The following is a 15,207-nucleotide window of genomic DNA, read 5'->3' as shown; positions in this document are numbered from 1 at the left end:
TTTTCTATTTTGCAGTATGTCATTGACGTCAGCAATGCCTGTATACCTTGTACATGTACTTGTAGATATGAGGATATTATTATTATTATTATTATTAAACCTTCCATGATGTTTTGGCTTGTCTTTTGCGCTTTTATACTTTTATACTAGATTTTTTTTATGGAAAGAAAAACTTTTATGAAGTCATTCAGTATACGGTCTCTCTCTCTGTTTTTCCTGTTTGATCTCCATGAGTCTCATAGAATACTGTTTAATCTACGTGAGACTCTCATAGATTATTGTTTAATCTCCGAGAGTCTCTCATAGATTACTGTTTAATCTCCGTGAGTCTCTCATAGATTACTGTTTAATCTCCGTGAGTCTGTCATAGATTACTATATAGCTCATGAGACAGGATATTCTAACTCCGCGCTCTTGCCCTGAGATGAATCCGGTTCTCAGAAGTTGCTCTACAAGTCTTTCTTATAATTTTTTTTTCTCTATTTGCATGGAATACGTGTCAGGAGATATAAGCTGTAGTTTAATACTATACAAATGCCTCCCTTTACTTTAGTACTGAAGTAATATTAGGTGCTTTCCAGAAGGTCAGGAGATTCCTTTTCTCTCGATTTGTTCAGGCTTTGGGCTGGTGGTTTGCTCAGTGATCAGTGTTGTCTCTCCTGCTCTCAGTATCAGCGGAGAAATAATGTTATCCGCTTGTCGAACCTCCACCGCCTCTTGTGTTGGGTGATCTACATGAGTTTAGTGCTTAACATGAATTGTAATTAATAATAAATCTCCGTTTGTCTTTAATGTGTCCAGTAGTGTGTATGTTACCGTTTGTCTGTGGCACTTGTCGATAGACACTTTTCGTGTGTGTACTCATCTAGTTGTACTCACCTAGTTGAGGTTGCAGGGGTCGAGTCCAAGCTCCTGGCCCCAACTCTTCACTGGTTGCTACTAGGTCACTCTCCTTGAACCGTGAGCTTTGTGTGTGTGTGTGTGTGTGTGTGTGTGTGTGTGTGTGTGTGTGTGTGTGTGTGTGTGTGTGTGTGTGTATGTGTGTGTGTGTGTGTAGTTAGTATGTGTTTGCGTTCCCTTGTCCGCGTGTGTGTATACATATGCATGTATGTATGTATGTATCTGTATGTATGCGTGCGCGTATGTGCGTGTATGCGCGCGCGCGCGTTAGTGCATGCTCCGGGTCAAACACTATGATCCGCTGGGCCAAGAATGTCTCCCCGCGGGCAGTACATCTTCCTACCCAACTGGTATTCCTCCCACACCACCCCTCCCCCTCATATACCCTCCCCACACACAAACCCTCCCCTTAACCAACCCTCCCCCATCACCACCCCTCCTAACACCTACCCACCCCACTCATACCCTCCCAACTCGTGCTTGGTACCTCCATACCTCTTTCCTACTCATTACTGTTACCACTCTCTCCCCTCATACATATTACGCCCGTATCCTTTCCCACCAGAAACCTCGGTATATCCCATTCTTTAATTTTATTACTGTCTTAATCCATAGTTTTTGTCATTTTCCGCTCTTCTCGTACATTAATATTAAACCCAAATGTTTTCTCGTTAACCCTTCCAAGGCTTAGTTTCTTGGCATTTTCTGCATGCAAATGCTCTTGCGCTACCGTCCGTAGGAGGGATATTGCGTGAACAATAAACTAGCCGCATTGGCGGCAAGAAAATCTAACCACGTCTCTAATAGCACGGTATTAGTGCGTTACTCAGTGTTGGTAGGTTCGTGAAGAGTGGTGACGACAAGGAGCCAAGACTCGAGAGTAACCATGAGTGCACTTGGCAAAAATCGTAATAACACGATAGTAAACAAATCGGGGGAAAGGAAGAGGATCTGAAACCAATGCAAACCAGTTCTAAAACTAGCAGGTTAATGCTCTAATCACTTGGCTAATACTGAGTTCATATATATATATATATATATATATATATATATATATATATATATATATATCTGATATATATATATATATATATATATATATATATATATATATATATTATAATGTCGTGCCGAATATGTAAAACTGGTCAATTAGCAAGAACTCATTTAAAATTAAGTCCTTTCTGAAATTTTCTTTTGTACGTCTAAAGATATATTTTTTTCATTATTGCTAATGTAAAAAAATTTAATTTTGCACCAAAAGAATCTTAGAAAACTTACCTAACCTTATTATAACAAGATCAATTTATTTTAGCCTAACCCAACTAAATATATTTTAGATTTGTTACAATAATTTAATACTAAACAAACACAGTGAAATATAATTTTTTCGTTAGGTTCAGAATGATTTTGGCGAAATTGTTGCATACACAAATTTTCACTTGTCCTATATGGCAAGATGAACGTTGCTATTTAAGCCAAGATCGCAAGTTCTGCCTATTCGGCACGACATGTATATATAATGTCGTGCCGAATAGCTAAAACTTGCGATTTTGGCTTAATTAGCAACGCTCTTCTTGCCGAATAAGGCAAGCGAAAATTTGTGTATACAATAATTTCGAATAAAAATTTTTCTGAACCTAACGAAAAAATATATTTGAATATATTTAGTTGGATTAGACTAAATTAAATTGCTCTTGTTATAATAAGGTTAAGTGAGTTTTCTAATTTTTTTTGTACAAAATTATTAATTTTTACATTAACATAAATGGAAAAATGTATCTTTAAACGTATCAGGGAACATTTTAGAAACGTCATGATTTTAAACGAGTTCCTGCTAATTAACTGACCAATTTTTACCTATTCGGCACTATATATATATATATATATATATATATATATATATATATATATATATATATATATATATATATATATATATATATATATATATATATATATATATATGAGACACAGTAAGTAAGGAATGGGAGGTAAATAGATTGTACCTGTTGAAGGGAATTTTAGACCATATTCCTTAGATAGCCTCTTACCAACATCAAGACACCTCCTCTGAAGGGAAAGAAAAGTAGTATCTTCAGAATAACACTGTATACCACTTGATGCACAGTCATTAGTACAGATTCACATCATACAAACGCCTCCACTGACTGACATCCTCACTTGCAAACCAATGAAGGTTTTACAAGGACTGAGCCGCTTGACAAACATGTATATTAAACTTATCTAACCTAAGTACTATTGTTTTATCTCCATAAACAATATGTAATGTGAAGATCAATGAATGCAATTCCTTCGTTAGTTTTGCTCACCTTGGATATGGACACCACAAGGGACTTTTCTTGTTTTTTTTTATTTGCAGAGGAGAAGCACCAAATATATTTACAGTACATATAGCTGGAATTTGAGCAACAGGTTAAATAGCTATATAAGAAAAAAGGTTAATCCAATTTACGAGTGAGAAGGGTTGGACATGAGACGGCTCCACCTAACATGGGCCAGTGGACCTAACGTAGTGTTCCTTGATTTTTCTGTCTACACTGGAGATCCAACGGTTGCTTGAGTGGTTCTAGATTCGTGCTATACGTGTTCAGAGTGTTTACGGGTGTACATGGAACTCAAGGGAGAGGGTGGGGAAACAGGTTTTTCCTCGTATTCTCTTTGTTGCAAATCAAGGTCACTCTTTGTTGCATAAGAGGACTACTCTGTTTTAAGTGAGGATTAGCCTCTTAACTGTAGATGAACGGCAATAATTTGTTTGTAAAACAACGTTTATGGCTTGGTTGAAAATCAGGGTCACAACTTGAAATCAAGCTTAATCAGCTGTAAATCAAGGTTACTACTTGAAAAATAAAGGCTACATGTAAATCAAGATTAATTACTTAGCTTAAAATAAAGATACATGTAAATCAAGGTTAATTAATTATAAGTCGATGTCACACCTTACTAGAATATCAAGGTTAATTACTTAACTGTAAATTATGGTTTTTCAGTAGGTCGCTGATATTAGCCATCCTCGAGTAACGACGAAAGGAAATATTAATTCAGTCGTATAATGAACACATTAGTTATTCTGTGTGCGATTCTTCTCTCAGTTACCATCAACCTCTGCTAAATGACAAACTGACAAATCTACCCATTTCTCTCTTCCTCCTCGACAGCGCACACACACACACACACACACACTCACACACACACAATGGTAATTAACACACACACACACACACACACACACACACACATATATATATATATATATATATATATATATATATATAATATATATATATATATATATATATATATATATATATATATATATATATATATATATATATATATATATATATATATATATATATATGTCGTGCCGAATAGGCAGAACTTGCGATCTTGGCTTAAATAGCAACGCTCATCTTGCCATATAGGACAAGTGAAAATTTGTGTATGCAATAATTTCGCCAAAATCGTTCTTAACCTAACGAAAAAAATATATTTCACTGTGTTTGTTTAGTATTAAATTATTGTAAACAAATCTGAAATATATTTAGTTGGGTTAGGCTAAAATAAATTGTTCTTGTTATAATAAGGTTAGGTAAGTTTTCTAAGTTCTTTTTGGTGCAAAATTATAAATTTTTACATCAACATTAATGAAAAAAATATATCTTTAAACGTATAAGAGAAAATTATAGAATGGACTTAATTTTAAATGAGTTCTTGCTAATTGACCAGTTTTACATATTCGGCACGACATATATATATATATATATATATATATATATATATATATATATATATATATATATATATATATATATATCTGTGTGTGTGTCTTGATTAAACACATCAACTGCAGGCTGAGAGACTGATTACCTCAAACTCCTCATCTTCCAACTTTTTCTGCATTGGACTGAAGAAGTCACTGTGTGGACGAAATGTTTCCAGAATAAAGATATCCAGATGTTGCACAAGTTTCTCATTTATCAACTTGTCGGTATTGTAAAGCATTTATTCACGTCACATGATCGTATATATTATACGCGTTTTCCACGCTCTCTCTTTTCCACTCATTTTTTCGTCCATTGTGTTCCCACAGCGATATCTACTGTCACGGCGAGCTGCTCAAGACGGTGCAGTTGGCTCACATCTACAATGACTCGAAGTACTTCGTGGACATGACCCTCAAGTTCCCTCCCAGCCAGGTAACAGGGGCCTTCGAAACTCTCATGAATAACACCAAGAACAACCCATCGCAGACACAGGTCAGTATATAATAATTAACTTCTGCATGGAAGTAAATCTTAACACTATTATTATTATTATGTGAGTTGAAGAAGAGACACAAGTGTAGAGGAAACTTTATCGTGAGAGAGTTTCGCTCTCTGTAGAGCTTTATCAGGTCTCATTGACTTCGAGCTCTTAGCATCGAAAAGTTGTCATAATATAAGGTTGCTCTGTACCTGTGTCTATCAGTATCTGCAGTACTCCTTTTAAACTCATTTGTGAAATGTTCCAGTCACGGCATTGTGACTTTTATTCTTATTTATTACAATTCGTCAAAAGACATAAAATTAATTATACCATTTAATAGGCAATATAAGAGAAAATGTGTGCAGTACAAGCTATACTAATATGGCCAATAAAATTACATACGTTGAGAGGATTAAGAAAATCAGATGGCCAGTGAAACTGAAAAAAGTCGGTGAAGAGCTCTTGAGCAGAGCAATTGGAGAACATCTACATTACCTTAAACCAAGTCTAAGTGCTACCCATTTCACAGGCGCTGTGACCCACAACTGGTTTAGCGCTTCCTAAAGAATATGATAAGTGGATTTTTATTGAATCCGGTAAAGGAAATGCGTTTCTGATGATTATCATATTCACGAGGAAGCGCTAGACCAGTAGGGTTCATGCTGTTAAATGATGTAAATAAATTAATTTTGAAACGTTATTTCTTCTTTTTGATTCTAAGTTATGGAAATACACAAAATAAACCTCTTCGGAAATTAATTTTAGCTATTATTATTATTATAAAAAAGAAGCGCTAAGCCACAAGGGCTATACAGCGTAATTTTAGCTAGCTTTGTGCAGTTCTGTTAGTTAGTTAGTTAAAGATTAGCCGGTATTCTCCCGGCCCGGGCCTTGTCCAAGTGGTGGCCCGGCCTTGGCTCCCTCTTTAGGGAGTGTCTGAGACCTAAGTCTCCCATGGGAGGAGGCACAAGTACCTCCTCATCTTTGGGACCAACTGTCCCCAGGCCTAGCCACAAGCTAGGCCTCTCTGGTCTGCCATCCCCACCCCAAGGGGGCTAATGGGAATGACAGTCTTATGAGCTAAAGGCTCGGGCTCAGGCACCTACCCTACCCTAGAAGGGTTAGGCATGGTGTCGATCTGTGCAGTTCTGTCTTCAGATGTGTGTGTAGCCGGGTGAGAACCAGATATTCTATGACCCAGTCAAGATTAAGCTATAATAATAATAATAATAATAATAATAATAATAATAATAATAATAATAATAATAATAATTAAAATCTGGTAATATAGCATTCCTAAATTTTATAAAGTAGACCATTAACTAATATTTTCAACTTTTCAAGGTGATCACCTTGAACAGCACTCCTTTGAATCCAACCTGATTACCCCCAGTTCCCCATATGCTGCATCATCTTCACGGAGCTAGTGGTTCCTGGTATTTTATTTTGGCTCTCATTATAAAGTTTATTTTCAATGACACTTCGGCTCTTGGAAAGGATGTTTCAGAATTCGGAATTGAGGACTGCGCAACTGCGAGCTGCTTTGATGTGCGCTCCACGTCCATAAACCCTTCGTTAGACGGAACTTAGTGTGTGTTTCGATGAGATTTTTCAATCTTCTGATACAGTTTGTGAGATTAATTTCAGTCAATTATGGGTTCGAACTACGCATTGCTGACAGCAGTGAAGATGAGAGACGACTTGCTGGACAACCTTATTTTACTGGGACACAAATATGTTCTCTAGAGCTTGATGAAGCCTGACGCAGAGCAGAATGTTCTCCCTGTGAAATTTTGTATTGCAACGAGTCTTTTTTTTCGCTAAATCAGTCATGGCGATTGCTGAATCTTGCATTCAAAGTTTTTCTTCTTTAACTGAGGCTTAGCTAATTTGATGGTGTGAGTAGAAGTAATCCTTCAAGTCTCAATTTTAGCAACATAATTGTATATCTTCACGACGAACGATATTTGGGTGATTGAGGTCTTGAACTGAACCATTTGATCATAGTTACATAGCTGGCTTTTTTTTTTAAATCACAATGGAAAGTTCTTTTATTTTTCTACTAATTGAATTCTTAGTACTAGAGTATTAAGTTTTCATCGGAAACATAAATAAAAGATTATTATTTTTGGTTGTTAATAAAGGAATTAAAGATTAATTTTAGCATCTCGGTCCGTAAGCAAGAGACGCATATTTTTTCACATTTGCCTTGTTTTCCTCTTTCATTCCAATAATATTTAAATATAATTATATTTTTCATTTCACTACTAGAGCTTTCCTCGTATATAAAATTACATACGAGGTCCAGTGCCCGAGGAACATGGTATTTAATAACACTTCTCACATAAATCTGATTAACACGTACATTGGAAAATCTTCAAGCAACTTTGCCAAAGATGGTATCGGAAACCAGCAAGTATATAAATAAGACGTGAGTGCAACACTGTGACATTTATTATGGAAACGTATTGCTGGGTTGTTTGCCAATTTAATACAGAGACTGAAAAACAGAGCATATAAATGTGGAGAAAAAGGCCGGATGTAGAATGCGTGAGTGGTCATAGACTCAAAAGAGAGAGATTAGGAATTAAACGATGTCACTTGATCGCCGTGTTTTGCCGGAGTAATATTAATTCAGCCACGATCCCGGACGAGTTAAGACTTAACAGTATTGTGAATGACTGTATCTGATGTGGCAGTCAACGCGCACACGCTAGGTATTTTCTCCTTTGCATAATAAATGTTCTAAGGCTGCACCTGTGTATCATTTATTATGGATTAAAATATCTTGTAGCTTCAGACGTAAACTGTTTATCGATTTGTACCTCAGGTTAATGTATTTAAAAAACATAATATTAACATTTTTTTAAAGTAGATCTTAAAGTTTTGAAACCTTTGTAGACAAATATATGTGTAAGCAATGGATAGTTAAATATTTTCGTGAAGCTAGGAAACCCCTAAATACAGGGATTTATGAACACAAGGAGTTAGCGAATCGTACTATCCACCAGTTACTTAACCAGCCTCTTCACGGGAGGCTCCTTGATGCTAGTGAAGGGCTCTTGATCTATGGAATTGGATCTATCCTCCCTTTCTTGCATCAAGGGTGACTACCACCCACTCACAGGCGCTTTATGACCCCTAAGAATTAAGTGCTTCTCTGTGATAATGATATTAAAAAATAAATCAGCTTTTATCGTAAACAGGGAGAAGTCCTGCTCACTGGATCTTCCTATAGTTGAGTTACTTAGAGCTCAGTTAGCGAGTTTCTCCTGGCACACTTGTACACACCAACACTGACAGTTGTGTAGATTAATGGTTCAGAAAAGCGAAAAGCTGATAAATTAGACACATGTGAAACACACATACAGACACAGACACAGACACACAGACAGACACACACAGACACACACACAGGTGGCCAAAGACTGCAAACCTCACTCAAGGAGAAAGATCTTGGGGTGAGTATAACACCGAGCATGTCTCCGGAAGCACACATCAATCAGATAACTGCTGCAGCATATGGGCGCCTGGCAAACCTGAGAACAGCATTCCGATACCTTAGTAAGGAATCATTCAAGACACTGTACACCGTGTATGTCAGGCCCATACTGGAGTATGCAGCACCTGTTTGGAACCCGCACTTGATAAAGCACGTCAAGAAACTAGAGAAAGTACAAAGGTTTGCGACAAGGTTAGTTCCAGAGCTAAGGGGAATGTCCTATGAGGAAAGATTAAGGGAAATCGGCCTGACCACACTGGAGGACAGGAGGGTCAGGGGAGACATGATAACGACATATAAAATACTGCGTGGAATAGACAAGGTGGACAAAGACAGGATGTTCCAGGGAGGGGACACAGAAACAAGAGGCCACAATTGGAAGTTGAAGACACAAATGAGTCAGAGAGATAGTAGGAAGTACTTCTTCAGTCATAGAGTTGTAAGGCAGTGGAATAGCCTAGAAAATGACGTAGTGGAGGCAGGAACCATACACAGTTTTAAGACGAGGTTTGATAAAGCTCATGGAGCGGGGAGAGAGAGGGCCTAGTAGCAACCGGTGAAGAGGCGGGGCCAGGAGCTAGGACTCGACCCCTGCAACCACAAATAGGTGAGTACAAATAGGTGAGTACAGACACGCAGACAGACACACAGGCACAGACACACACAGACACACACAGAGACACACAGACACACACACACACACACACAGACACACAGACACACACACACACACACCACACACACACACACACACACACACACACACACACGGAAGCACACACACACACACACACACACATACTCATTCTTCTTTGTACAAGACAATTGTGTTTCTCAGGTATATTAGTTTTGTGTTAATTTATACTCTAGATTTAATTTAACCTTATTGAATTTTTTAATAACTTTGATTATTTAACACTTTAAATAGTCTCTCTTCTAATAGCCCAACTTCTAATTAACCCCCTACTACCCCTAGCCTCATGACCTTTATAATATCTTTAAAATTTTATGTGACTCTATTTCTCCTGCTTTCTCTTCCAGATCGTTATTCTTTCAAGTCCTCCTCAACCTGAAGTAGTAGTTTCTGGTATTCTACCGTGTTAGCCTCCATCATATATGTCCTCACCTTCGTATATATTCTATGTTTAGCAATCCTGTACATCGTAATCATCTCCTGGTTCTCTCCTCCGATGGTGTATCGTTTAGTTCCTTCGTAGGGTTTTCTCTGAACCAGGAGACTAGTTTCGTTACGCATTTTTGGAAATTATCTAGTTTCTAGACATGCTGCATATTCTATAATGGGTCTGTTGAGGTACCTTACTGACGTTCTTAAAGTTTGCCAGGTGTGTGCACGCTCTTTTAGATATTTAGGGACATGCTTAGTGTTATAGTTATCTAGACTAGCCCTACATCCATATCTTAGGTTTTCATCCTCGGTTCCTCCAGTCTGCATTCGGATCCGATCTTGTCTCCTTCCCCGATTTTCGTACCCTTATTCTTTCCAGGGTTAGAGATCAATGACGACTTTACCATTCGTGCAGTCTGTTCAGGTACTGGGCAACATCTGGGTATCTATACTTTGTAGACGTTCAGGTACTCTCATGTTGCTTTTCCCGGCCATCTGTACTGTTCTCATCATTATCTTTACGTCGTCCGCGAGCATGGACTCGCAGGACTATCTCGCCAGGCATCAGGCGTGTCGTGTACGGAGCTCAGGAACAGTAATGACAACAGTACGAAATCGTCTCTAAGAGTTTTAAAAGTGAATACATTGTCTTGTTTTCGATTTTTTTTAGTTGTAAACGTATATTGCAATATTATTCTAATATAACAGCGTTTTTTTTTCACAGTGAAAATCATTGTGTGCATGTTCGCTCGTGTGTGAGCGAGAGTGCGCGTACTTTAAGATTCTCTACTTCTCTGCTTCTTCAACTGGCCGCTACTGGGTTCCCACACTCTGGCGTCGTAACCCCTGTCATGTATTTTTCTTAAGGCTGTGAATAGATTCTGCCTCTATAACTTCACTGTCTAGGTCATTCCTCTTCCTGATCACTCTGAAGCTGACAAAATACTTCTTAACATCCGCTGTGTTTTTAACTTCTGAATGATCCCTGTCCACCCTACTCATTTTTGAGTATTTTGTACATAGTCTTTCTTGGTCCTTTTGTCCTTTAATTTCGTGAGCTTTAACTTCTACAGTGTTTCCTTTCATCTCGTACCCATTAGCTCTGGGATTAGTCTCAGTTGCAAACATGCACTTTTTCCAGTTTCTTAGCCTGTTTGATCAGTGAGGGTTTTATACTGATGCTGCATTCCTAAAGATTGGTCTCATATATATCATATACAGTGCAGTGAATAACTAGGTTGAGATTCCTAAAAGCTAACAATAGTTTTGCTAAAATAAACTTACGCTGCTGATGTTATTCAGCTTACGTGCACATCAGGCAATATGTTTGATGCTATTCTCACTACAGGGTTCTTGAACGATTTTTGCAGCCTTTGTTTCCCAAGCCCTTCCCTAAATTTCGTAAAACTTCACTTGATAAGGTTAAATTCTAATAACCACTTGACAGACCAATCCTACAGCTTATCCAGGTCCGTTTGTGGCCCTTGTCCTCTCATGTTTATATTCTTCTCATTAGTTTCCCAGCTGCGAAAGGGATACACCATTATCTCTCTTCTGGTACGTCGTTCACGTACACCAGAAACGGCAGAGATCCTTGTGGAATCGTCCTTGTCCATTCCCATGCTTCGTCCTGGATAATCAATGTTTCTTTTCTGTTACGTATTTTTTGATGCTCTGAAGTGTTTTTTTTTCATAAAGATGATAAATAATAGAAATACTAAACCAGCGTTTAGAGTAGTTAGAAACAACTAATCCACCTTTTGTCTTAGTCTCTGTCCGGTATTACCCATACTTTTTTAATAGGGTATAGTTTGTCAAGTCGTTAGTTTCAAACTCCTCTCCTCACGTCTCCGTTATTATATCGCGGATTAATTATCCGATCATCGTACCTTCACCCACTTGGGTTTAATATATCCCATTTTTGTCACTTCCTCTTGACTAATGTTATCATTATTCAACCCAGTTCCTCCCCCTTCCCCAACACAGGCGCGGGCAAGCATGGGGAGAGGGGTAAGAAAGCAAAAATGCCGGATCCTGGACTCACGACATTCTCTAGCATTTCAGTATTGCCAGGAATTAGTACCATAAAATCAGGAGGGACGCAAAAAAAATAAATGAGGTAGCGAATTTTGCCTAAGCCCATCCCAAATTACAACACTCAAATCAGAAGAAAACAATTGGCAAATGATCATTTAATCGGAAGAAAAATAAGAGAAAATTTCACGAAGGTTTAGAGGAGAGTATGCGAGCAAATCAATTAATGATTCCATAAAGTATTTATGCCAAGAGAAGCATAAAATATTTTGAATGAACGATACAGAAACAAAGGTGATAGAACCACAATACCTAGCAGAGTTGCAGAGTCATAGTGGAAGAGATTGTGTCAGAATAGAAAGAAATAACAAGCGGAAGGCCACAAGGTTCACTTCTTGGACACACATTGTTAATGAGTTGCTGAGAGGAATGGCGATGTTTGCAGATGACCTCCAAGCTAATGGTGGGCATTACAACGCGATACAGATAGTTATGAAAAAACAACAGGCACGGTTCAACAATTAGCTACTGTATAAAAACTCTTGGCTGGAGAAGGTCGGAAATAGGCCCAGGAGTCGTACACTTTCAGTTGCCACTCTTGGATCCAGAGGTAACTTGCAGTGATTACTCTGTCAAGTGTGAGCAACAAGGCTAATTGATTACTTAGATTTACATTAAGAATCACTGACACACTCTAAGATGATCCAGTTTCAATCGAGCGCAGGAATCCAACGACCACAGTATTATTAACGGAAGTTAGGGTAGAACATAGGCAATAGTGACTCCTCGTTCCGTCTTGGAAATGAATTTCAGAAAAGGTGGAAAAATCCCTTTTAATAAGAAAAGGGAGGGCTGGGGTATTTAGATCTAATCCGTGGAAGAGAAGAAGATATTCAGTTTCCCTGAATCATGAAACCCTTTACGCAGCAAAGGGACCCCACATGAAGGGGGAATAATTGCCCTTAGAAATCTGAACAAGGTTTCAGATCACTGTACACGACATACGTAAGAATAGTACTGAAGTACGTGGCGCCAGCAGTGAACCCTCGTCTGATTCCTTTTCTCAAGAAAGCCTGATAAATTTCAAAGGTTTGCTTCAAGCCTGAGCCCAGAACTACAAGAGTTGGAGTTGTAAAGATGGGTAAAAAAAAAACATGTAATACTTTATTAATGTTTGTAGAACAATATATATATATATATATATATATATATATATATATATATATATATATATATATATATATATATATATATATGCAATAAGATCACAGTAAACAGGTGATTTCAGAATATGCAAAACAACCACTCTGAAAGAATAGAGAAATTCCAAGCGCTTTCGTGACTACTCACATTATCAAGGAACTATGAAAGTAAAGCATCCAAGGAAGGTATATAAGGGGTCTGGCCAACACCTCACTATCAGATCCCACAACGGTTAAACACCTGACGCGCACCGGCCCAACTGGACAGGTCCTTTGCACAACCCACCAACAAACTATTCTACCCAAGAAAATTTTTAAAATTATTATTTGTCCAGTGTATTATTAAATTCTTCCCAAATTCTATTAATTATAAATGGATCTAATTTATATAAACCAAAGGAAATATTCATATTATTGTCAAAACTGCTTTTTATGAAACAAGATTCAATTATATTCCTGTCGACCATGGACTTGCTTGATACTACTTTCTCAACTTTTTGAAAATCAATTGGAAGGTTAAAATCTCTTACATGAATAAATAGAGCATTGGAATCTTGTCCAGTTCTAATGCTATATTTATGTTGTTTTAATCTTAGTTCGAGATTTTTACCAGTTTGACCGTAATAAACTTTATCGCAAATTTTACAAGGAATCTTATAGACACATCCATCAGCATTTTGGGGGGAATTCTTTATCAAAAGTTTTTTTTACTGTATCAAGATTTTTGAATACAACTTTAATATTAAAAGTCTTAAGAAAGGAAGGCATACCAACCAAGTTTTCATGGTAAGGGAGAACCAACATACCATGAAAACTTGGTTGGTATGCCTTCTCTTCTTAAGAATTTTAATATTAAAGTTTTATTCAAAAATCTTGATACAGTAAAAAACTTTTGATAAAGAATTCCCCCCAAAATGCTGATGGATGTGTCTATAAGATTCCTTGTAAAATTTGCAATAAAGTTTATTACGGTCAAACTGGTAAAAATCTCGAACTAAGATTAAAACAACATAAATATAGCATTAGAACTGGACAAGATTCCAATGCTCTATTTATTCATGTAAGAGATTTTAACCATCTAATTGATTTTCAAAAAAGTTGAGAAAGTAGTATCAAGCAAGTCCATGGTCGACAGGAATATAATTGAATCTTATTTCATAAAAAGAAGTTTTGACAATAATATGAATATTTCCTTTGGTTTATATAAATTAGATCCATTTATAATTAATAGAATTTGGGAAGAATTTAATAATACACTGGACAAATAATAATTTTAAAATTTTTCTTGGGTAGAATAGTTTGTTGGTGGGTTGTGCAAAGGACCTGTCCAGTTGGGCCGGCGCGCGTCAGGTGTTTAACCGTTGTGGGATCTGATAGTGAGGTGTTGGCCAGACCCCTTATATACCTTCTTTGGATGCTTTACTTTCATAGTTCCTTGATATTGTGAGTAGTCACGAAAGCGCTTGGAATTTCTCTATTCTTTCAGAGTGGTTGTTTTGCATATATATATATATATATATATATATATATATATATATATATATATATATATATATATATATATATATATAATGTAACATTCATGAGACTAGGAATATTCAATTTGAGATATAATTTGAGATATATTTTGTTTATTCGTACAGTAAATGAACGTCCAAATTTCTCTTATAAAAAAATTATATAGTGTAGTAAGCGTTCAAACCATACAATGGGCAGGGTTAGAACCCGCGGTCAGAGTGTCTCAAAACTCCAGATCATCGCGTTAGCCACTTGGCCAGCTAGTCACCATAAGATTCATCCAACTAGGTATATTTATACACCATAGGAAGGTTAGCATAGGCACCACTGTGACCACAAACGCAAGTTTTTACAGACGAATCTCCATCTAGCGTGGCCGTGACAAACTCTAGCTGAAGTCCCCTCAAAGCCGTCAACATGACTCACGAAATCGTAATGACACGATTGGAAACGAACCATACCATGGTATGGTTTGTTTGCAGTCGTGTCATTACGATTTTGCGAGTCGAGTTTAGTAAGCGTTGACAACGCGATCCTGTAATATTAGTTTTGTATTTCTAGTAGGAAAATAAATATTAATCTCAATACACCGTCTTTTGAAGAGTATTATTATGTGAATATAAAAATATCCAAGTAAAATTAAATAAATTTAA

At 37.1% G+C, this 15,207-nt stretch overlaps 1 protein-coding gene across 3 annotated transcripts in view; it reads left to right on the top strand.

Annotated features, from left to right (window-relative positions):
* LOC128693782 (trehalase) overlaps positions 1 to 15,207 on the top strand; it is a 215,551-nt gene that overhangs the window by 71,271 nt on the left and 129,073 nt on the right. For all 3 annotated transcript variants that reach the window (XM_070091168.1, XM_070091169.1, XM_070091170.1), the window contains exon 3: positions 5,018 to 5,183. In XM_070091168.1, coding sequence (XP_069947269.1) covers positions 5,018 to 5,183 — 166 coding nt within the window. The remainder of the gene's footprint in view (positions 1 to 5,017; positions 5,184 to 15,207) is intronic.

The sequence above is a fragment of the Cherax quadricarinatus genome, chromosome 34 (assembly GCF_038502225.1).
Source record: "Cherax quadricarinatus isolate ZL_2023a chromosome 34, ASM3850222v1, whole genome shotgun sequence".
Classification (NCBI taxonomy): Eukaryota; Metazoa; Arthropoda; class Malacostraca; order Decapoda; family Parastacidae; genus Cherax; species Cherax quadricarinatus.
Note: the sequence above shows the minus strand (reverse complement) of the source record. Positions and strands in the feature narration are given on the sequence as shown.